A 25,104-nucleotide genomic window follows, 5' to 3' on the forward strand; every position below is an offset into this window, starting at 1 on the left:
GATAAAATTTATACAATAGATTACTTGCTATTATTTACTGAGCTCACTAGTAATGAAAAAGCACGCTTAACACACCTGTTGTTTTTCTTTTTAAAATTAGTGCATCCTAAATATTTAAATTCTCAACTCAGACAACTGAGCTTCATCAGAGAAACATGGTAAACATTTTGAATTTGCACAGTAAGGCATGTAGCACCTTTTACAAACTTCATCACTGAGATTATAGCAGTGGCATATGTAGTTCACTTACACTTGTGACTCTAACAGATGTAAAATGAAATTTTCTTAGGCCTTTTAATCAACACAGTGTGCAAGACCATCAGTGAAATTTGTATTTGAGTAATATAAATCATTACTCAAAGAATAAGTGTTTAAGCTCCTGTGAGCTGAATTAACTGCACACCTGACTGTGCATTAGTGAGATCTCTGTGGATGTTTTCGTGACTAATCATGTTCACTTGTTCACGGGACTAGAGCCAACTACGTAAAACTTAGTAAGCTTCTCATATAGTATAAGCAGATAACAAAAATACATTCAGTACTAGAAAGTTACAGTCATTTACTGTGAGGCTTGTTTTGAAAACTAAAAACGTGTGGTAGAAACCAGCGTGCCTCTGCTGCCTTTCTACAGATTACTGCTTCCTAGATTTTTTACTTTCCAGTTGATTTGGGGTCCTGGGAAGTCATGTAACGTGTCTTCAGAAGGTAATAAAAGTATCTCTTCATTTCAAGAGAAATCTTGCTTTGCTCATCTTTCATTTGGTCTTTGTCGGACTGTAGTGTCTAACACAAGTACAGTAAATCAACCTCGTTCTAATGGTCGAAGTTCAATTACCTAATAGAAACTATTTGTTTCTGTAGGATGGAGACAAACGCAAGGGTATTGAGGATGAAGGTAAGAGCAACATTTATCAAACAAGGATTAAATGAAGCAAAGATTTGGTGAGTGGAATTCCATCTCAATTCTTTTGAAAGGCTATGACAGTTTTGATTTTCACGGCCTCTAAGATCATGACATTACGATATTGAAATTTTAAGAAATAAAAATTATACCATCAGTCTTCATTTTCTGCCCTGCTGCCTTCAGAACAGATTACAAAATACAATTCTCTATTATTTTTCAGTGAGGAAGGAAAAAATCATGAGAACAGTTAGTCTAGATTTTAATCTTCCCTGCCCACTGAACAGTGGTGCTGTGATGCATGACCCTGACCTTTCACAGCCCCGTATATTTTGACTGTTTGCCCACTCAGCTCCATCCCTACACTTTAGTGAGGCTGTAAACAAAAGATGTGGAATGGCATGCCCAGCAAATCACAGAATGCTGAAAAGGTCAAAATAGTAGTGCTGAATGTTTCTACTCTGTAATTTACAGAATATATGAGGCATTCACAGCTTAATAACTCATTCACATGACAAACACTGTAGAGAGAATGTAAAATGGCAGCACATGAATTCCTTCCAGTGACAGTGTTTCCAACAAGCATGGAAAATGGTGCAAACTTTGCCCTGTGGTTCTGTTTTTTGAAACATTAATATTGTCTGACTTTCAATGCACAACAGCAGATGTCTGTGGACTGTGCAGTCAAATGTCTCTGTGCTTGCAGTCAGGCTCAGAACCCAAAAGGCAAGGTCCCTGAGGGAAAAATCCAGGTCAAAGCCTTCCCTATCTGCACTCTTTCTTTGCCTTTCTTGGAGCACTTTCCCAACATCAGGTGATTTTATTGTCACAACAATCCTGAAAACTAAAGTAATATCCTCACCTTAAAAACAGATAGAGTCCTGGTCAAGATCAGGAGAGATATAGCAGAAAAAAAAACCCCACAGCTCTTACAACAGCCCTAAATATCTGTTCTTCACAAAGACCATCTTTTCTATTTTCTGTCCTGTTGGTTGAACTTCATTTTTGCAGAAACAAACTTCTGCCCATTTCCCAGACACCTGTCAAATGCAGTAAACCGAGAAACTAGAGATCCTTTAGCCAAGCTGATCACAGCCACATGTCTGTGGCAGCTGAAGCGACAGTTGTATTTGTTAATGGAAGCTTAACTCCTAGTGAAGTGCTAAAGGTCCATGTCCTGGACACCCCCACACGACAGTCACCACTTTCAGGGAAACGTTTACTGTCATTTCTCTATCATGACAAGTCAGCCAATGTCCTTGGAACAACTGTAAGTCAGGATATATCAGAGTGTTTCTTAACTACTTTCTTGGAATAACAAGAGCACATCAGATTGATTTATAGTATTGCTGTCAAAACTAACTGCAAGAGTGTCTATCTGACATCAATTCATCAATTTTTTCTATAGAGGTAGAAGCATTTTGCCCTCACAGTATATATAGGACTGACCTAACAACCACTGAACTCAATATAAGCAATAAATGGTTTATAGAAGTACAAAAAAAAAATTTGAGAAGTGCTAAATCTTCCTTTCTTACATATCTGTGCCAATCCCAGGGATCTAAATGGGTGTAAAAACCATGGATCAGCAGTCAGAATTTTGCTTAGTTTTACAAGTCCGTTAAAACGAAAGAAAGAAGTGTGCCAATGAACTGTTCTCTGTTTCACAGATGTAAACCTGGATTAACCATACAAAAGGCAAAACAACCATGGATTTACACCAGCTGAACCACAGATCCCAGCCCAAGTCTCTGAAGTGCAGCATTTCACCATTATCCCTGAGAGAGGCAGGGATATTAACAACATACCAAATTAGCATCAAAGCATTAGCAGTAATACACTTTGGGTATTTAGGGAACTACTTCTAAACCTAAATGTCAGACAATTTGTCTCTAATATTCCCTGCAGATTAGTACAAAATGATTGTAATAGATGTAAATCCTGCCTCCTTTCCTACAGGCACGTACAGCTGAAATAGCTGTGGAGCTGTATCGCCTGTGCTGCAGAGGAGGGCAGGTCCTAAAGACCATACCCCGAGTTTCTCTTCATTTCCTAGCGAAAATTGCTCCTTCGTGTATTTTTATGCAGGAACATGAAGTTTTGGTATGTGATTCTGCACTGTTGGGAGGAAATGATTTTCCAGCACCGAGTTGGTTAATTTACACAGTGAGTCTGTAACCTCTCCAAGGGAGGGGAACAGCGCACGAGGTTCATCCACTGCTGGGAAGAACAGGGGTCTCCCAGCTTATCTCCAGGAGGATGTGGTGCAGTAGAGATCCATGGATGTCTGGAAGAACGTGTGGGGGACACAACAGTGAGGGGTACCAGCTTGTTCCTCCAGACAGCAACAGTGCAGAGGGGACACAGCTGTGAGATGAAGGTGCAGCGTGGGGAGAACTGGGAATGAAGGGGACCAAATTTTTGCTGGTGTTGGGATGGAGGGGACACCAACCACAGGCCTTCTCTGCCTTTAATCCCACCTCCCTTCTGCTCTACCATTCAGATCACAGACCTAGATCTCTGTGGGGGTAAGGGTTATTCCACACAGACAGAATAGGGCAGTAGAACATGATTTGGGGCAAGACTGTCTCTCATCTTACACTCAGGTCTTGCACAAGGAAAGAGTAATGAGTCTCTATGGATAACTTTCAGTTAGGGCACTCAGTGCACCATTCAGCCAGTTGGGTGGGGCACCTTAAGCCACTACTCCACTTAGGGTACTACTGCTTTTAATATTTACTAGTCCTATCAGACTGTTCTGATAGGAAAATGGTATGCTGATTGTTACTGTATTTTCCCAACCAGAAAAAAATCCTCATGTACATATAAGATAATATCATCATCTATCAAGGTTGTTCTTCATAAGGCTCTGCTTTTACATGCTTATGATTTCTTACTGATTGATCTGTTAGGTGAAATCAAAGCTGAGATATTAGTTAATTATCTTAATCAGAGCTTTTTAATTTTGGAAGACAGGAAAGGGGTGGAATCTACATCAAAACTATCAGGCATTCTCACAGAATGAGTGAAGAGAATAGAGGAAAAAAAGTATTTCCTTCCTTCCATCCCCTTTCTTTTCACAATCAGAGAAGAGATGTCCAATTTGATGGCCAACAATCTCTCTACAAAACACTTCCAGGAAAATCTTCCAAGTCTAATCAGGATATGAGCTTTCAGAAGAGTCACCCTGAACATGTGGTGATTTGAGTATCAGCTGCAGAAGCCCAGCACACTTCTGTGCACACTTCTTGCTGGGCTCCGAGAACTTCTTGCAAACATGTATTTTGGCTGTCCTCACATTTCATACAGGGTGCAAGAGCTCTAAATCTCAACAGAAAAGGCAGGGAGAAGAAAAAAATCTGCAGTCTTATCTTCTCCTTGCCCTCTAAGTTTTAATTTTATCCTCCTCAGACACTCCTTCTTGGTCTCACCTTCATCTTTTGCCCAGTTCAGCCTCTTAGCTGACTCAGGGCCCATTTGGGTCAGCTCACCTCAATATTCCTCAATATTCCTCTTTTCTGTGCTGGCCCAGCTGAGCAGAGGGAGCAGGAGCAGCACAGGGATGGAGGGCGACTGCCCTCAGGGAGGTGCAAAGCTCTGGGTTTGGCCCAGCTCACAGAAACCCAGATCTCCATCTGAGAGCCCCTGACAAGCCCTAGGCTGGAGAATGCCTGAGGGAGCTGAGGGAAAGACAGGCAGCAGGGTAGCATAGAGTAACCAACATCCAAGATCCCTGTTTTCCATACATACCTGCTACATTCCTGAGCAGTTATCATATATGACCCTTTAAACAAAGAGCAAATCAAAAGGCACATCCACAACACTCAGAGGCCTGACCACAGAGAAGTATCAGTGCTCTTTCCACACTGCAAACACACAAAATGAGAATTCCTTCCCAAGTTCACTTTCAAATCACTTGCTCTATTTGAATCACTTTACAGTTCAGAATTTCTGTATTGCTTTCTGTCCAAGATCACCACCCTATTCAACTGTTTATCAAATACCTGTATCTTTATATATGAAGAAGGCAAGATTTAATGAGCAAATCAGTAATGAGAGACACTGCTGGATTGTCTTGAATAGATAGGCTTGCTATGAAATGGATGTCTCAAACCTTTTGCAGTTTTTTTTTTGTAATAATTACTATTTATTTTTAAGAAAAGAAGTGGGGTCTCAGTGAAAATAGACACTGTGGACAGTGAAGAAATATATATTTAAAATGTCAGTAAATACACAAATTTTCACTTCCTTAATAACTCCTTTCAGCCAGTGTTTCAAACAAAAAGAGGTTTTTTCCTATTTTTATTCTATTCCCATACCTGTCAGCAGATGTAACTTTGTATATTCCCTTGTACTTGTTTTACAGTAGCTCTATTGATCTCTATTGATCTGCTTAATAATGAGTCCCAAGGAATTGCACTGTTAAATCTTTTAGAAACAAAATCTTTCTGAACAGGTCAGCTATTAGAAAAGTGACAATCCTCATAAACTATGTGTTTTCTTTCCTCAGCACCTTTAGAAGCAGAGAAACTACCATGACAAAAGCAAGTTAAACCCCTTGACATTTTCCCTGTTCAGTAAATGAATTAACATAGATGATTTTTGCTTTGTTTTGTAAGACTCCTGCTACATTTCTTAAGTAAATGCCTGAAAACAAACCCAGCACATAGCTGAAAAGCAAATGATGCGTAAATTATATATTCAATGAATATAGATCCAAATATGCAAACTTTCATTCCTGTCTCAACTAACTCATTCATAAGGAGAAGACTAACTTAACATTACACTCAGTGTACTACATGGAACAGGACTGACAGATGCAGCTTCTATTTTGATATTGTAATTTTAGCTTTTTTGATACCCTGTGGAACACACAAGTGTAAAATAGTAGCCATGGTGCAAGCTAGATGACTCTGGCAGCTGCTTATACATAGACTAGCTAGATATAGCTCCTTACAAGATCCTTACAGATCCGTGTCCAGCCAAATAGCAGCAGAGCACAACTGTGCTTCCTTTCTCCTGCAAATGCCTCTGCCATGCTGTTTTCACACCAGCAGAGAGCTGGCAGCACAACAGCTCACAGCTATCAGGTATCAGTCAGATTTTGGCTTCCAGAATTGTGCAAATGAGCTGGTTCAGAGAGGAAACCTACTCTGTAATCATATAATCAAAACACAAATGATTGGTTTTCTTTCTTTGCATGTTCTCAAAGCACTAAGAGTTAGCAAAGTTAGCTGGAAAATAATTTAAAGAATAAATTAAGAAATCAGCAGAGCCATGTCCCAACATGTCATCTTAAGACTTAACAGCATAGCATGCTCCTCTTACTGTCAGACAGCTGTATGTGAAAATAGATAATAGATCTTTAAAACTTACTGCTCACAGCCTTGAGACTTCTGACCGAGGTCTCGATCTTCACTCTTCTAAATCACTTAAGAAATTCTGTAACCTCAGGGATTTGTTATGAACAATCCACAAACACACTTAGGTTTATATGGTCAGTCAAAGCAACAGCAAATTCCTTCTCTAAAAAATGGGGCCTTCGAACAACTACTTCGAATCACAACAGCATTAAGCTTTAATAAATTCACATTGAGAGCTTTACGTAGGAGACAATCTTGAATGCCTTCCACTAAAGCCACACCATCTCCTGGGCATAGGAGTTATGTGTATTTTGGCTTGTATGATCATATTTCATTTTAATTTCATGAAGTCAACTCAAGGATATTTTTTTTCAGTAAGAACATTATATTATCAGAGTAACATCACATATTTGCAAAACATATGCTATATAGTAAGCATAAACATTATTTGTTAAAACCAAGATAAAGATTAAACGTAAAAGCAATCAAGAACCATTTCTATACCAACCCCAAAGCAAAGAGCTAAAACACAAATAAAAAGAATTTTTTTCCCCTAGTTCTGTTTTTATGAAAAGGAAGCAGTAAGTGGACAATAAAAAAAAAAAATAATAAAAAAAAAAATCAGTCATTACTTCCTAGGTTGGCCAAGACATGAAATGATTATCTGACTTGGTAAAGCAACTGAGACAGTGAAACTGGTTTTGACTATATCTCTAGTCCTCTGGGATGCTCTTTTGTCCTCCTGTCAACCCTCCTGTCTCTGGCTCTGTTTCTCCAGCACAAGCAAATATGGAAAATGGGAAAGAAGCAAATTCCAGTTTCTGCTTCTCTCTAACCTTGACAGGGTTGGTTTTGATCTCTGCCACATGCCAAAGAAAAACAGAAAAAGCAAAAAGTACATTCATGCTCCTTAAGAAGAACAAGGCAGGCTCTGGACCATGTTTGAAGCCTGAAGGAGTTCTTTTATCTGCTGTCAATAAGAATTGTAAATACTTGTTTTCACTGAATCTTCTTATAAAAACTGAAAGCTAAAAGGTGAATACTGAAGTCTGCAGTAAGGTCAAATAAGCTGCTAAATACTTAGGCCACTGCCTAGAGTTCTAGAGAGATTTTGCATTGCATTGTGCTTATCATTAAGCATAAAGACAGTAAATAACTATTAATCTCCTCTACTTATACAGCAAAGACAGCTATTTCTTTAAAGATTAGTTTTCCAATAGAAAACTGAAATAATCTCTGCAGAACAAGAAGATGGATTAAACTCAGTTTCTTTTGTAGTTTAGTGGCACATTCATACTTGCAGAACCACTGAAAAAAAAAAATCAGGCATATTGGGTGATTTGACTCCATGTGCTAAAGGGCCTGTAAAACACAGAAACCTTGCTTTGATTTCTAATAAAATACCGAAGAATATCTATTGTTCAAAACTCCTTGGAGCTTAACAAGATTTCAAAGAAGTACTCCAGCAGGTGACCTTACATGCAACTTTCTCCTCCATTACTGTGCTGCAATCAAATGATTCTCTCTCCTGCACCATGAGGGTCAGCACCACATTGCAGAGGCCAGAACAAGCCTCCCAGCCCCAAGCTGCAGGTGGCCTCCACAAGATGAAGGTGTTCCCTGAGAATCTTCTAGCTTTATCTCTTCGCCAAGTAAAATCAAGGGGGAAATCAATGAACTTCACTGCAAAATAAGTCAGTTCAGGCTCTTGCATAAGCATTAATATAACACATAATACGGATATGGTTTGGTGGCAATAACCAAACCCATTAACATATCAAAAAAAAAAAAAAAGCACCATATGTAAGTTCCCTGATCTTAGGGGACAACGAATGGATTACATTTCAGCATATAAAGATGCAAGATCTGTATTTCCCTCTAGAGATATTCCAAAATCCTATTACTGAGCCACATCTCCATGGAGAGGAGGGGGTTTGTTTGTTTTAATTTTTTTTAATCAAACCTCCTTTTAATCAACCAGAACAAAACGTTTTCACAGAGAAAAAAAAAAAAAACAACAACTCAGTGCAAAAAACCAGAGTCCTGAGGGAACAGGGGAATTTGGAAGAGAAAATGAAGATGAAATGAAAACACAGGAAATAAAGATGTGTACTCTTTCGGTGCCTTTATTACACAGATGTATGCAGGGGCAGTGTGCCCCCAAAGGAAATCATTAGAAAGTTGACTTTGAAGAAGCTGGACCAGGAGACTGAATTCAGTTTTCTGGGCTCATCCAAACTTCGATGATCATGTTTTGCTGCTAATTCAGGTAGGTGTTTGACTGTGGCTTCAGACCATTTTGTATCCTCTTTTAGGGATCATTTCTGCTCAGCTACAGCTACAAACATTTGAGCCCTGTGGAGGGGAACCTAAACAGGCACATATGCACCTGTCTGCACAACTCATGTGGCACTGGCTGCTTCCCAGTTCCACAGTTTCCCAGTTCCTTCCCTGCGCAAGCCCTTGCAGATTCCTGACTGCAGTCAGTTCAGGTATATGAGAGAAAGCTAATCTTTAAGATTAGCCAAGGTCACAAATGATTCACATTCTCATTTATATTCTCACATTCAAGAATTCAAACCCCATTTATAAATGCTTCATAGCATCTACAGAACTTCACTGACATTGTTAGGCACCTGCTTTAAGGATGTGCCTTTGTACTCAGCTCAGGTAGACCCCTGTAGAGTTTCACAATCAGCTTTACCACAATGTCACCAGCCCCACTGAAACATTTCATGCTGACCCTGCCTGCCTTAACACCATTCTACCTCCGACTCCTAGCCAGCTTTGTTATAAAGGAAGGAAGAAAGTCAAGCTTAAGAAGAAAAACGCCACAGCTTCAGCATCAAGTGAATAATCCCCATCTGCAATACATTTCTTGTAATTTAAGCTCATGGCACCACAGTCCTCAACAGCAACTCCAATTCTGCCTCTCAAAATTAGAAATCTATTTTCAAATCACTGAAAAAAACCTCTAACTTCAAAGCTGAGCAGTTCTTTCAGCATCAAGATGCGCCACAGTTCCTCAAAGTTAGCAGAACTCCATACCATTAGTTTCTAACGTGAAGGAAAATACAGGCTGCTAGCTGAGATCCAGAGATGTGCATTCACAGAAGAATATATAACAGGAGTGAGAAAAGGATACAAGCATTTTAGTCAAAAGCCCTTTCTAGTAAACATTCAGAACAACCTGAAAATGCACTGCTTTACATTCCCTTTCAAAGGAATCAGCACCTCTTTTATGAGAATATTTGTCTTAGGGTGAACATCAATTAATCAATACAGCACCAATGCAAACATATATTACTATATCAATCATATATTAAAAAAAGCATCAACATTTTATATTTAATACCCATTGTAACCAATTAGTACTGCCATCCCCTGATATTACACAAGTTCATTCCCTTAAATTGCCATGGCAGTAAATTCTATGGTTATAAATGAGAAGCTGCAAATTGATTTGCATGTAATAACAGTACCACTAAACCTTTCTTACCACTTTCAATTTATCCCATCTGCTACCAGAGTGGAATTTCAGGATCTATTATTCCCAGAAGGGGACTTACCCAGCTGGACATCTATAACAGTTGGCTGGTTCTCCATGGGGAACAATGGCTTTGGAGGTTTGTCTGTGAGTAAAGCTAGAAAAGAAAATGAGAAAATGTAATGGAAAAATTGAGACCAATGACTGTAAAAAAAAAAAAAAAGCTCTGTCATGTAAGCAATCAAATGTTTGTACACTTGATGGTACATAAACATTTATTACATACTATGGCTGTTACGCTGCCAATGTGTCACCACTTTCCTCAGGGCTGTGGTGATCCCCTGATTCAACAGAGATGAGCTATTTCAAGAATTACACTTTTAATACAAAGCAGCAAAAGAAACTCCATTTCTCACTTTTAACCTACCTATAATAACTAGATCAAGCAGTTTAGACCCTCATGTTGCAAAGTTAACACAACTAATTTGAACTGCCAGACAAATCTGTTTCAGTGTGACCAGTCCCAACATGCCTTGATGCTTGTCCAAAACAGCATATAAAAAACTTGCACATGAATGTGCCTGAAAAACCCCAGCAGCTCCACACTTAGACTCCCACCCCAGCAGGTGGGGCACCTGGACCCTCTTCTCAAAGCCTGAGTGGGGACCCTGCCTCCTGTTAAACAGAAGTTTCTCCATCTGAGAGCAGGAAAACATTCCCCAGCCTGGTCCTACCAGGGGACTGCTCCAGCCACCAGATAATACGACTACAAAAAAGCATAGCTACAGGCACAGGCTTCCTGACCCTGCTTGAAGGCTTAGAGCCAGACAGTGAAAATAGGTTTTGTAAATTCAGGTTAGCTTGAAATAAATGACTGAGTATTCCTGGAAATAGGGAGAACTGATATTAATCACATATAGAATCTTGAACCACATGAAATCAAACATTTCAAAATCACCTCCAAACTTTTCCTGTTAAAATTCATCACCTGAAATTATTTGATCTGAGTTTGTAAAATGAATTAGCATTTTTCAATAAAAGACTATGACAAAATTGCCCTGATCACCTCAGAAGCCATAGCACTTACTGATTTGAGAGGAAACAAGCCTAAACAGAGCTGAAATTTGGCCATGGCTGGGGCAGATCTCCCTGAACCAAGCAGAGGGAGTTCCAGCTCTGAAAGCTCCAGCCTGTGCTCCCAACTCAGCCTGAGCCACTGGCATGCTGGAAGGACATCTCTCCCCGGGTCTCTTTCAGCCATGAGTTAAGGGTTCCACACAGCCCTCTACGGCTTTAAAACAAGCCAGCTGAGGGGGCTGAAGCAGAGGTGCAGCAGTCACACCTTCCACTAATGTGACTCTGATAACCAGCTATCAAATCACAGCTGTGTGAAATTGGAGGTAGCTGAAAAAATCTGCTATAAAAAAAAACAAACCAACAAACACTGTCAACCTACAAAACAATTTTACATAAACATCTACAGAAAATGAAAACTGTATTAAAGAAATACCTGCTTGATTTTCCTTCACAGTCAACACTATTTTTAAAACTCTCTAAGATGTGACTGTCAGCACAAACCACTTCCCTGGTGCCATTTAAAAGTAAACAGGGTTCCTTTCACTGATGCTACAGTTTTGCTTAGCCTATTAAAAAATAGGCATTCTGGTAACAAGTCAGCAGCCAGCATTTCAAATCGAAATCATGTGTGCTTGTAAGAACTCCTTGTACAGTGTACCCACAAGGACAACACAGGAATCTCCAAAGGGATTTAAACAGCATGTTATCAAGAATAAAACCACAAGCAGGGCTCAGAATGATAGATAAGTGGAAAATTCTGTTACTGAGAATTCAGCAGTTCAAAAATGTTCATCCAGTGCAGACTCACAAGACTGACGCAAAGGCAACACCAACACTACCTGTACAATCACATTATTTGGGGATTAGCCTGTGAGTAGAAAATTTCTGGTAGAAACAAATAACTAATTTGCTGTGCTAAAGCACCTAAGTCATCTGAACATCATTAGAGAATGAGACAAAGTACTGCCCAACCTGTAAATATGGTCAAAGTACTTGTTTTCTAGGGAATCTCAATCCTAACAAAAGCTGAAAACTTTGAGGTAGGAGTTTTGGGCATCAAACTTAAGAGAGCCCTTCAGAAGACATGATGATATGTTTGAAGCTCAGCACACACACGAGTATTCATGAGTACAGCATGAAATGCAGAAAGAGATCAGCCTGACGAAGTTCTAAACAACTTGATATACCAGATAAGTGTTGGTTTGGGTGGAAATTTGATTGTGGGAGAGGGGGAAAGCCCAACCTCCAAAACCTTGCATCTCAGTTGAGTGTGTGCCTTGTAGTTTGTGAAGGGCCTCAACAAAGTTTCAGTTTCTGGTATATTATCGGTACTCTTTTTATCAGCTTTTTTCCTCAGTTTTTCAGGGTTTTGTTGCTACCTTTAGGTTTTTCTTATATTATTATTTTTCATTTCTGGTACCAAACTGTACTTTGTGCATTGTAAGATATGGAGAAAACTTACTGGAGTAGCTGCATCCGTGCTGTGCCAGTGTGGTCAGGCTTTCCTTGCTTAATGTTCTCTTCATATCTCATCTCCACCTGCACCCTTTGCAACTCAATCTGACCACGGCTTCCCCCTGTTTCCCTTAGCTTACTTGCAGTCTTTGGATGTTTTCTAAATGTGCTCCTGCATTTTAAATGGTTGTACTTTGCCATACTGTTCTTGGACAGTAATCACCATAATGAACTGGCAGCCTGTCAGAACACTTTCTGTAGGAATTGAAATGGCCCAAAGGGGATTTTGAGACTTGAAGGCAATGAACTGCTGGCTCTTCAATGTCAGATGTGTTTACAGAAAACAAACCCCATTCTTATTTTAGAGGTCAGACATCAGATCACTTATTCATTATCATTTATGAAATTCCCTTTTGGTTCTTCTTAAACAGAAAGGCAATACAAGATATTCTCAGCTAGGAAGGATTCTAATCTTACATGATCTCTGTACTTGACAGAAGTCCACAAACAACCTTTAGTCAAATTCCCAGTCCTCTATGAGAAGTTTCTTTAATTCTCAGAACAGTTTGACAGATGTGTGGCACTCTGATTTCCAGCCTTGCTCAAGGGGAAGCAGAACAAAAAGTTAGTGCTGTTATTGTATCAACATATATTTAACAGTATAACCCTCGCTTCACCTCCCACAAAGCCACTTTAAATTGAAACAATTAAATGCACTGCAAACACTCTTCCTATTATTAAAGGGACAGCAGTACTTCTGCTATGAAACTGAATCTACCTCATGAGCTGTCATGGGAAGAAGTGGGATAGAGCTGTCTATTATTTTTCCTTCCAGACACCATGGAATGTGCCAGGGCCCTGGGCTGCTCTGAGCAGCAACACTTACATGGTGAAGCCATTACAACATGGATGACATTAGTTTCCCAAGGCACAATTCCTGCACCACAGACAGACCTACCTTTGCAAGGTACCAGGTCTGACAATGCAGCACACTAAGGGGTTGCTTTGCCTTTGCCTGCTGTTCTAGGATTTCATTCTGTGAATAGACTGGGTTTGTTTCTGCAGGTGCCAATGGATAGATACAGTACTGAGCAGAGACTGAGGGGGCTCACACCAGGCTCATTACCTGGGGCATCGCTGGAAGTCACAGGTGCTGGATGACAAGCTGGAAAGACATTTCTTCACCCAGGGGCACCTGGCAATGCATGTGCCTCCCATAGGAGCCTGATGAACATGGCCAGAGGCTGTTTAGCAGCCAGACTGCTTGGAGACTGCCTGAAGTGCTGTTTTCTCCTATGCTTATATTCACCCCATTCGAAAGTAACACACAAACTTTAAAACAATAATCGAGTTGCTGTGATTTCAACACTTGTCATGGGGTTTGTCCCTAAGAATTTTAAAGACAAATATTTTTATTCTCTCTTGGTCATAGGCACAAGGAATATGCTGTCCCACCAGAAGTGCTGCAGAAGAGCAGAGAAGACACTTGTGAAAGATTTGGTCTCTGCAGTCAGTTACACAGTGATCTTTATCAGATAAAGGAGAGCATGATATGCTGCCCAGGTCAATGCTGAGCTACTCACAGGACCAAATGAAGAAGAAAACTGCCTTGACGGAGTTAGCTTCTGCTTCTAAGTGTCAATGCAGCCTAAGAGCCTGAAGGCTCATTTTTTCCCCAGCACAGCCTTGCTGTTTCAAAAGTCTCTCATTCTGTATTCAGACATAATCTGATACACTAATGAGTTCTCTTGAAAAAAGCACAAAGCAGTTGAAAACAAATAGCCCTAGGATATCATGATTTAGGGATAAGAGATGATAACTTGCTAGAAAAACTATCAGGCTCCTCAGTAAGCATCAGTTCCTTCACACTTTGTTATTTGACACAGCTCTATTTCCCTAGACTGTTTCCTACCTTCCTTCTGCAGCAGCCTCACAATACTCACCCCACTCCAGTCAGACTTTTACAGCAGCCACAGTGACAGACAGACAGCCCAAGCTGTTGCTGCAATGAACACAAGTCTTTTACTGTGTATTTAGAGTGGCTCAGATAAAGACAACTTCTGAATTGAACACAGATCCCCTTCCCCAGTGCCATGCAAAGGCCATGCTCCAAGCCAACAGGCATCACCTGTGCTCTGAGGACCTGAACTGCTGCCAGTGTGAAGCCAGTCAGCACCGGGGTCATGCACTGAAATCCAGCTGCTTATGATCTAAAGGGCTTCTTTCTTATGACTCAGCATAGCTGGAGAATTTTCCAGGTCAGATAACTCTTCTAAGGAATCTGGAATGTTAAGTCCCATGTGGGTAAGAATTGGTCAGATTCTGGGGAACAGTTTTCTTTTTCTTTCTCATGGTATCACTCTTCTTGTGATAAGCACACAAAGTACATTTGCTGTTCTATAATTTGCTATTGATTCACCTCCTGGACATTTGTTCACGTAATTTGAAATGATGAAAGGAAAATTATCCAAACACGAAGCAGAATGCAGGGAATCTAACAAAATTGCTTCAAATCTTCTATGAGACAAGAACATACCAACCTACTTCCTTCAATCAAAGGATCTGGCATTTTCTCACCATTAATTAACACAGAGCATCTAGTATCATGAAATCAAGAATCTGGCTAACCTTTTGACAGCAGAACAGATCTGTTGGAATGGCAGCCTCTGGGGCAAATAATTGCACTCCAAATCCTTAATCTGAAACCAGCTCATACTCAAAGTTAAGCTTTTGTTCACTCCTAGTTCAAGTACACATGCTTCCAGGCACGGCTTAGATCTACTTTGGCATCTAAAAATCTTGGCAGTGACACTGCAACTTTCACACCATAGATGACGACGGAACTAACTGCGTCTAAAACTCTAAATCAATATGTTAACCAGAGGGCACATGTTGCTAAGAGAAGCTCAGCATTATACCTTTTAAAAAGATATATACCTAACTCCCTTTGTCTCATCCATAATCTCAGCTTGTGCCAAGAGATTTCTCAATGGCTGGCAGGCAAATGCTTCAGGCCTGACCTGCCACTGCTTTATCTTTCATGTTGCTGCTTACACCTAAGCAAATGTGTGAGCCAATTGTGCAGATGTAGATGTAAATGTGACAGCTATAATTTGGCTGCCAGGGACCGAACTGTGCACTTGCAGAGTTAAAAGCTTCTTTAAAGAGCCAAGGGTTCCCACCTGGACTTTGCAGACTGAGCCTCTAACACACGATCTCCAGCAAGCCCTGCTATCAGATCAGAGCGTTTGCTTTTCATTTTCTTGGCACAGCAGTAAATTACTACACAAGGTGAAAAGTAGTAGAAAACCACATAAAGCAACTCATTCATAAAAATGCAATTTTGTGAGGCTGTGTTTATACAAGGACCCTGTTTCCTCATTAGCTGCATTGTAGTGTGTTCTACCAGTCAGTCAAAATACACTTCTCCATCAGTTGGCTATTGTGCTATTTCCTTCCCCACAGTATCAAGCTGACAAAACGATTGCACCTCCGTCTGTCATTTGTTCTAACAGAAATAAAGCCATTGCAATGAAATGTTGACAAAGAATAAAAGTCTACACCTTTGAAAATAAACACTGAACACTTATTTTAAAAAAACTCCAACTTAATAAACTCAGGACTTGCATGGAAGTCAGGAGTCATTAACCAGTGACAAAGAGTTTTTCTCTGTTTATTCAAGCAGGAAATGCTTCTTCTGGGACAAGGCGGTGAAATGATTCAGCAACCGGATGCCTCCCCCTCTGCCACCACCATCACAAATATCACTTTTTGAAAACTCTACCTAGGATCAAGAGTGCCTTAATGCACTGTTTGGACTGCCTCTGTGGGACAATTTTCTGCAAGAAGGAGTTTAGCGCTTTTATATTAGCAGTAAATAATTGGCATTCATCACATGAATTCTTTTTATGACATAGAAAGAAGGACAACACAATCACAGTTTTAAGGAAGATGCTGTGTCCGTGCTGAAATGCAGCTCGCAAGGGAAATGAATTTTGAGGCAGTCAAATGCTCTTGGATCATTACTGGTGGGTTTGATTCTAACCCATTAAGTCCTCAATGACTCAGAACAGCCCCGTGCTTGACAGGTCATACTACTGGCACCAAGAAGAAGCTGGCCATGGCTGTAGCTCCTTTGACTTTGAGAGCAGTCAAAATTCTAAACAACTGGCCTGTTCTTGCCAGCTGCTCCAACAGCTTCTGCTGCAGGCATGACCTTGCAGCCCATGGTAACTGCTTAGAACTAGTAAGAGCAGCTGGCAATTCTATGTGCAAAATCAACTCTAAATAAAAAGTCTTGCTGCCAGTCTTCTCATCTGTCTTCAGCTATTGCACATGGGATGCTATGGGAGTGCACGGAGATAAGCAAATGGCTTTGGAGAGAAGAGCAGCAGCATCAGGTACTAGATGAACTCTTGAATTAATGAAATGTTAAGAGAAGCAGAGATTAACTAGATTTTGGGGTTGGGATCTTCTAGTTTTCTGATTTGTGCTGGACCTTCTTCCCCCTTCTCAGAAGGCAGTCAAATTATGCAGGGCTGTAGAAAATGAAATGGTGAGATTCTGGCAGAACTTATGCAATAGAGTACAACTTAGGAGGACTCTGGTGAAGTGGAATAGAAACAATAGCACAGATTGCACATTACTGAAGCACAGATGGCAAAATCCCACAAGGTGCCTATCACAAAGTAATTACAACAGGGCTGAACACTTCACACGACTGCAATATACGTGTTAAATGCCAGTGGCAGCTGACTGTTACACATCTCCTGATGTGAAACACTCAGTGACACTGATGGCAGGGGTTACTGTTGGTGCCATCACTGGAGTCGTTGCAAGGTGGGTGCTGAAAAGCAGAAGAATTCTGTGTTAGCAGCGCTCTCACTGTATGGTGCTATCAAGTTTCCTTACTCCCACAGTTGCCAACACACCTTTCTTTTCACTGCATTTCCAAATTTCACAGATTGTGTTATATTATGCAAAATTCTTTTCCAACTGAAATGATCCTATGATCGTTTTATTCCTTTCCTAAATGTGGATCATGCAGCTTGCTTTTATGAAGCAAGCATGAGTTTCCTCTGAAGTAGAGAAAAAAGTGTAATAAATTCTTACTAAATGTAAATTACATTTTCCTGCAATGTAATTCATGAAAATCTCAAATGGAGTGTGCTTTATTTAATGAACAGAGAGTATTTAGCACAAAGGACACATAATTTGATCTGCACTCAAAATGTTTCTCTTGGACTCTGGGCAGAAATAAGATGCTTGAAATTACCCTCTATTTCAAGGAGATCTGCAAAGAACATTTTATGACATTTTATGGTTTGGCTTTTTTAATTCTTTTTTCTTTCTGTCTTATAAAAAAGTAAAGAAGTGGTGACGGATGAAGCCAGATCCCATCATCCATCTTAAAAGGACAGCTGGAGCCTTTGCATGCAAATGAAAGCTATCATTCTTGTCAACCTGAAGCCAAAGTACCAAAAGCCTGCAGTCCACAACCAATTAATATTCCATGATCAATTTGACCACTTGTGCACAGTGAACTACTGCACCACAGCTCAGCTCAAGCCACATGAATTATCATGGAGTGGATTTTATAATAAAACTCAAAGCAATCCATTATTTTCTGAAACCAAAAAAACTTGTATTAAATATAGAGAGTGTATCAAAAGAGAATTATCGTGGATGATGAGCACCAGCTGAACTAAGTTTTAAGCCCCTACACACAGGCAAAACAATGGGTGCTCTTTTTGGGGCTGGGAAAAGCCATCTCCAAGCTCAACAGCAGCTTCCAGCCAGTGTTCATCACAATCTGCCAAAGGAGGAGATGGTGCCATTTTGCCACCTCTCTTAGTTTGCTGTTTCAGCAACCACATGGCTGCGCCCTGAGACAGCCCAGATCAAACCCTCGCTACAGACCAAACATTCCTGTGCAGTTTTTCAAAGAGGACAGAGCTACTGAAGACGGATATTAAAAATGCATTTCACTTAAGTCTCAAAGGCAGTAGAAACCATTTAAAACTTGTACTCTGGACAAGATTAGATGTTGCACAGTGTAACAGCTCAGCCTGCTTTGATGTTCAGCAGCACCATCACAATTTCAAAGCTACCATACCACAAACAATTTTTAGATGGAATTTAAATTGTGAGTTTCTTAGATTAACTATATTTACAAGTAAGACACATGGAACTTCAGTAAAGTCATCCCTTGCCAATTGATTTTGCTCTGTAGGGGGCTAATGAGTAGGTTTCATCCTGCCCCATTCAGATCCATTCTTTGGATCAGCACCCTGGCTTCCAAAGCTTGTTACAGTGATGAAAAATGTTACTATCCTTGACAAGGAAAATCTTTTCATAAAATGTTTATGCAATATTTATGTAGGTTCTTTGTCTCTAATTTGCCTTCAAAAGCTGCAAAATATATTCCACCAGGTTTTGCTAATATTTTTTCATTTTTCCATCGAAGAAGTTTTGAATTATATTATTCACTAAGCACATGGAGCATTGTTAAGAAAAAATTGGGCTGAATCATGTCATTGTTGGTTGGATGAGCAGAAAAATGAATAAAAGCAGGCATAATAAAGGCTCATAAGGAAATCATAGATACGCTCACTATTGTTTATCCTGCCTCATGACCAAAGATCAAGAAAATGTAAATCTTCTGATGAAAGACAATGTTTTAAGAAATGAAGGAGATAGTTATCCCAGGAAATTTGTCTTCTTATATGAGGCAAAGGATTTAAAAGAATTAACAATAAAAGTAGCATCCACAGAAATCTCTGGCGAGACGACCCATTTTCAGAGTCGGCACTGCTGCCTTTTACCACTTACATCAGAGTTTATACCAGCTGATGGGAAGCAGAGTAACCTCTAGTGATCAGCCTGGGACCTGAACCTTAGCTACCATCAAACACAGGAAAGTTTTCTGATCTGAGAATACAATTTCTTTTTCACAAAAATACACCAAATGTGCAAAGCACTGTATCAGGTTTGCAGCAGGCAACTACTCAACAATAAACACGTAATATTTTAAAACTAACATATTACTTGAAAATGTTTAATGGTCAGTGGGGATGTAAAGAATTGCAAGCAAACCTCCTACAGGAACATGACTAAAGGCTGCATAGAGATCCATGTGTACAAAAAGTTTGAGGATGGATGTCGTGTCAGTGCCCAGTGGTGCATCTCTGGGCAGCCCTATTAAGAAGCCCAGTGAGTGGCACACAGTACAGTGGAGAGTTAAAAGTGAACTTCCCAGTGAAACAATTCAGAGACCTCAAGGCAACACTAAAAGCAATGGAAAACAGTGAAGATATGGCCAAAAAAATGTCTTTGGGACTATACTTGTTTTTAATCAATGTGACCATTGCTAAGCAGGCTGCCAACACACCAGACATTTATATCAGAGGAGTATAAAATAAACTTGTCAGCAGAGTGAGTGATGGATTTACCTGTCCCACAGGTCAATTTGAGCACACGTTACATATACTGTAGGCAGCAGAAACTGCAGGAAGGCCTAGCTTCCAAATCCCCTGAAATGTGAGATTAAACACTCCCACAGGCACTTCAAATGGCTGCTGATAAGGATTTAATCCTTCAGTATATTTCCTCCATCCTTTATTAAGAGATGAAGATAATCTTTAAATCAAGAGAAAAAGAGAAAAAAAAAATTGAAAGAGCCAACAAACATCAAGCAGAAAAACTGGAGAGGAACTAACCCTATTTTTATTACCAAATCCTCTCAGCCAAGGCTTATATACCCAAAATGTGTGGTTAGGAAAACTCGCTCCCCCCAGCCCTGGTAGACAAGGCAGCACCAGCTCTCTGAACAGTGCATGGACACGACACCAATGGGCTGCCCCAATACCCAGATCCTCTGCCTGAACTACTTGTGCATAAGCAGGCTCTCAAGAGAGGTTTTCTGGTCTCTTGTAAGTTCTCCACCAAGTGCCAGGACAGAAATCAGCACTGCTCCTGCCCCTCAGCCACTGGGACACTGTTGGTGAAGCAGCTCAAAACAAGGATCACTTTCCTTGGCTTCTGCATTTCTCTGCTGTTCTCAGAGGACCATTCATTACCCAGCTTTTAGGTTTTCTGCTACTTTTTTTCCCAGAAGCCAGATTGAAGTTTTGCACCAGGAATGTAATTTCTGAGAAATTCTTCATGAAATTGTGTCAGGTTGTTGTAACGAACCTGCTTGACACTTCATTTTCCTGTAGAAAGTGTCTTCTGTTTGTCATGTGTAGAAGCAATTTAAGATTTTGCTTTGACATTTTCAACAAGAGAACAAGATGATTCAATCTGTTCTAGGTACTACCTGCCATTACATTCAAACTACATCTTTCAAACGAAACTCAACATATGATTTTAACTGCCATTTTATATATATCTTATGTATGATTATGTACTACTACTGTCCCATCTCATGGAACAATGTTCAAGCAACAAAGACTTTTAAAGAAGACCTCTGCAACTGTCCAGTAATGCCTCCTTGAAACTTCTATTTCTTTCTGAAACAGCATTCTCACGTAGCATTCATCAGATGTGCCTTTATGACAGGATTTTTGAGAATTTTGGCTTTTTTTCTACCGTAAAATGAAAGCAAAATCTGAGAAAAAAAACCACAGAAATTTCCTCCCAAATATAAATTTCTGACCATCTATCCTATTTCATTCCACAAGGACGGGATGACTGGCTGATGAAAAAGCTGAGCACAAACTCAGCAGTGGCAGTGTAGGAAATAGTAAAGGTTGCATTACTTATCACGTTCCTCATAGGATGAGTGTGGTAACCTGCCCAGGTACGTGAGATTGTTTTACCTACCACCTACCCCCATTTGAAAATTTCTCTTCATTTTGTTCTCTGCTTTAAAACGTATTATGCAGCACACTCAGTTCTCTCTAATAAACATGTAGACATCCACCAACTCCTTCTGATGCACAATAACTATCAAACACCTTTTATTTATTACAGGAGAAAAGATTATGTCTTGTTCAGCAAGTCTTTTACCTCAGTTCTAAGGCCTGTTTTCTAGAAATGCAAGGCAATGGTTTAAACTGAAAGACGTGCGATGCATAGCTAAAGAGAATGAGAGTTTCTCAGGAGGTGAACTATATTTGGATTAATAATTAGAGAACAAAGTATTTTAACAGGGTAATATGGAGATAATCTAAATACAGAATTAGAGACGGGAAATATTATCACTTTCTCTCCCAGATTTTAATTAGTAATTAAAGGAAATCTTTGTGTGTCAGCACACTTGTAATACAGGCACTATATAAAGATCTATCAATTATCTACACACTGTATGACATCATTGCTTTTTAGAGAACCTGTGGATTTAATACAGAAAGAAAGAGCTGGTGTTTCCTCGGTTGCTGTTTGGGGTTTTTTTAATCAGTAAAAGCATAGTGGCATCGTAAAAGGGCTGGATCACAAAAGCAAAGCCACTGTGCAGCAGTACCATCAGACATGCTCTTAAGGCAGAATGTCTGTCTTAATCTGTTATTATTCTCAGTTTGTGTACTCTCTGTACTATGCTTTTGTTGTCTGCTACCCATCCAGAGACAGGTCCCTAAACATGCATTACTGATATCACAACTAAAGGGAGTCCTCAAATGCAACTGCAGGATTGGGCTCCACTTCAGCAAATACACCAGAGTAAGTCAGAGACCTCTCCCAGCCCTTAATATTACTCTGCAATGATGTGCTTCCTTACCAAGGTGCTGTAAAGGGATCTAATATACTGTACTGTACTGTAAATTGGCAATTTTGGCTGAACACATTGTAGCACCATTTTTTAACTGCTCCAGAGCTAACATTTAGGGAATTCTGAGTTGTTGCTGGAATGCTCCTTTTCTCCTCCTACATACTCCCAAGTTAGTATAGCTCTTTCTGTTGCAAATAAGAACCTCTGTGTTCATATTAGGTCTAATCAGGAGCTGCTTAACAGTGAAAGTATCATTAACACCATATACTGATCTTGCAAGGAGCAGAAAACTGCAACACCATTTCATATCAAAGCAATGGAGCCTTAAACTTTTGCATCTATGAATGATGAGCAACATTACTTCAAACGACATCTTTTGTCAGAGTTGCTTGAGCTAAAGACAGAGTGAATCCATTTATATAAATTGTGGCTTCGCTGCTGAAAGATTACAAAAATATATGGTGCTATCCTTAAGTCTCAAACCATTAATATAGTTAAAATATGCCATCTTTTCCCTGGAAGAACTAGCAAGTCTTTAAAACACTATCATCAATCACGACTAATTCACTAAATATACAATTCCAACAGCAATAGAAAAAGAACATACAGTACAGTGTTTCATCTGTCACTACATCAAACATCTCTATTTTTCAATGGAAAACGAAAGTCAAGATTTCCTAGGTCTGTGCTATAGATGGTTTGTAACTGAATTTCTGTTCCATTGGGATTAGTCCTTTGCTTGTTTCCCATTAGCCAGATGTTTTTATTTGGAAAAGCAAACCAACATTAATTTCACTCCCCAAGAAAATATTAGTCTGGATGCTAGTTTAGTGTCACGGTTTAACCCCAGCTGGCAACTCAGCCCCACACTGCTGCTTGCTTACTCCCCCCTCTTGGGACTGGGGAGAGAATCAGAAGAGTAAAAGTAAGAAAACTCTCAGGTTGAGATTAAGACAATTTCATAGATAAAGCAAAAGTCATGTGCCCAAGCAAAGAAAACAAGGAATTCATTCCCCACTCCCCAAGGGCAGGCAGGTGTGCAGCATCCTCAGGACAGCAGGGCTCCATCACACATAACAGTGACTTGGGAAGACAAACACCATCACTCCAAACATCCCCCCCTCCTCCTTCTCCCCCAGCTTTATTGCTGAGTGTGAGGCCATATGGTCTGGGATATCCCTTGGGTCAGTTGGGATCAGCTGTCCCAGCTCTGTCCCCTCTCAGCTCCTTGTGCCCCCCCCCTTGTGCCTCCTCAGTGGTATGGTGGGGTAAGGAGCAGAAAAGGTCTTGGCTCTGCAAGTGCTGCTCAGTGATAATGAAAAGATCCCCGAATTATCAACGCTGTTTCCAGCACAAATCAAAACCACTGCCCCTTACCAGCTACTACAAAGAAAATTAACTCTACCCCAGCCAAAACCAGCATACTTAATCGTTGAAATCCTTAAAAAATTATCAGCAATCAAATGAATCTTATAAAAGATATTTTGGTTCCTCAAACCTACACATTCACTGGTTTATTAGAATTACATAGATTTTATGCTGCCAGGGTGTCCAAAACCACTACAGTGTGTAGGCAAGGAGTCCACTGCATTCTACAAAAAGTTCTTGTCCACTGGTACTATCTTGTTTGATTCAGATCATTGCTTTATCAGTTGTATTCTCATCGTGTTAGGTCGTGGTTTGGAGCAATAGCATTTCACTATGCAAGACTGAAGGTCACACTAACCAAAAGGAACACTAATGGGGTGAAAATGAGTATCGTGAGGACAATAAATCATTTTTTGAATCCCATTTAATTGATCATTTTGTAGCTGCCCTTGCTTCCACAGAAGTCAATGGCAAAGCTTCCATTTCTCTGGATATGAACAGGATTGGGTCCTTTAAAGTATGGCATGTTTTATGAATGTTGAAGGTAGCATATTTTACATTGGAATTTTCTTTATTAGTTCTAAGTACAAAACTTCATTGAGAGTGCCAAATTGCTGTATAAAAGCACCCAATAATACGGTACATTAATTTAACACATGATAAATTTTCCTGTTAGTAGTATCGGGTGTTGTCACTTTCAATACACAGATATCTAACAGAGCGTTGTTTTCTAACCCTCATCTTCCTCCCCAGTATTTTCCTCCCAGATTTTACAAACATGCTCACCGCGAACCACCATCTCTCCACCTTTGGCTGGCAGTCTGACATTTCCTTTAACTACCTCTGAGGCAATGGGATGTCTCCCTGAGAGCCAGCTCCCAGCAGCACAACACCCACAGCTCTGTGACAGAGGACTTAGCAAGAGGATTTATGCTCACTTGGAATGGAAACAAACCAACAAGGATTATTCTGCAGTCATAATTTTTAGGTTAAAGAACCTGACTTAACCTAGTCTGATGTGAGCCATGAGAATCAGCAGCTCAGGGTCAGGAGTCTCTGTGCTCACCCTGACACTGTGGCTGAAGCAGATGTTCTTGGCTGTGACTGAGCTGAGCTGGCCAGGGCAGGCAAACTGGCTTGGTAGGAGATTTGGTTGCATCTGAGGAAACTCATTTATTCTCTCTTTTCTTTTGCTATCAGCTTAACTCAAGAGATGTCACTATCTCTTTTGTACACTGATCACTGTTAGTCATAATGAACAGGCTTTGATGAGCTGTTTCCAGAGAAGCACAGGTTTCTCTCTGGTGCTCATCTCTGCTGTGTCAGCATAGTTGAAAAATCTGATTGGGGTGAGTTGCATCCACTCCAGATTTGCACTACGGTGGGAGGAAACAGCACAACAGAGTGTGTTCCTTCCATCTTTCTAATCCTTTCCATTTCCCTGTACCTCTTAGGAAGATGATTTGCCAATATCACACACTGAAATGTCTCCTGTGGGGAACAAGCATGAGGGATCCTAGGTGAGAAGAGGAGAGGCATGTACAGTAACAGTACAAGCCATGGGCCCTGTCAGAGATGCACTGAGATAAGCACAGAGATGTGGGGATGGAGCATTTCTTTGAGGGACTCTGTACAGGAAACTGAGATGTGAGATGTGGGACAATATTTTTGAAGCATATTTAACTTCCTCCAAGCTAAAATAAATGTACTGAGGAGGTTTGCAGTCATAAAAAAAGCATAAAAG

The 25,104-nt window shown here is 40.1% G+C and overlaps 1 protein-coding gene across 11 annotated transcripts in view; it reads right to left on the minus strand.

Annotated features, from left to right (window-relative positions):
* The window catches only part of IL1RAPL2 (interleukin 1 receptor accessory protein like 2), a 431,040-nt gene that overhangs the window by 96,499 nt on the left and 309,437 nt on the right, over window positions 1-25,104 (minus strand). For all 11 annotated transcript variants that reach the window (XM_039387783.1, XM_027716577.2, XM_027716576.2 and 8 more), the window contains one exon: window positions 9,834-9,908. In XM_039387783.1, coding sequence (XP_039243717.1) covers window positions 9,834-9,908 — 75 coding nt within the window. The remainder of the gene's footprint in view (window positions 1-9,833; window positions 9,909-25,104) is intronic.

Source organism: Pipra filicauda, unplaced genomic scaffold (genome assembly GCF_003945595.2).
Source record: "Pipra filicauda isolate LSUMZ 115617 unplaced genomic scaffold, ASM394559v2 scaffold58_size5111680_pilon, whole genome shotgun sequence".
Classification (NCBI taxonomy): domain Eukaryota; kingdom Metazoa; phylum Chordata; class Aves; order Passeriformes; family Pipridae; genus Pipra; species Pipra filicauda.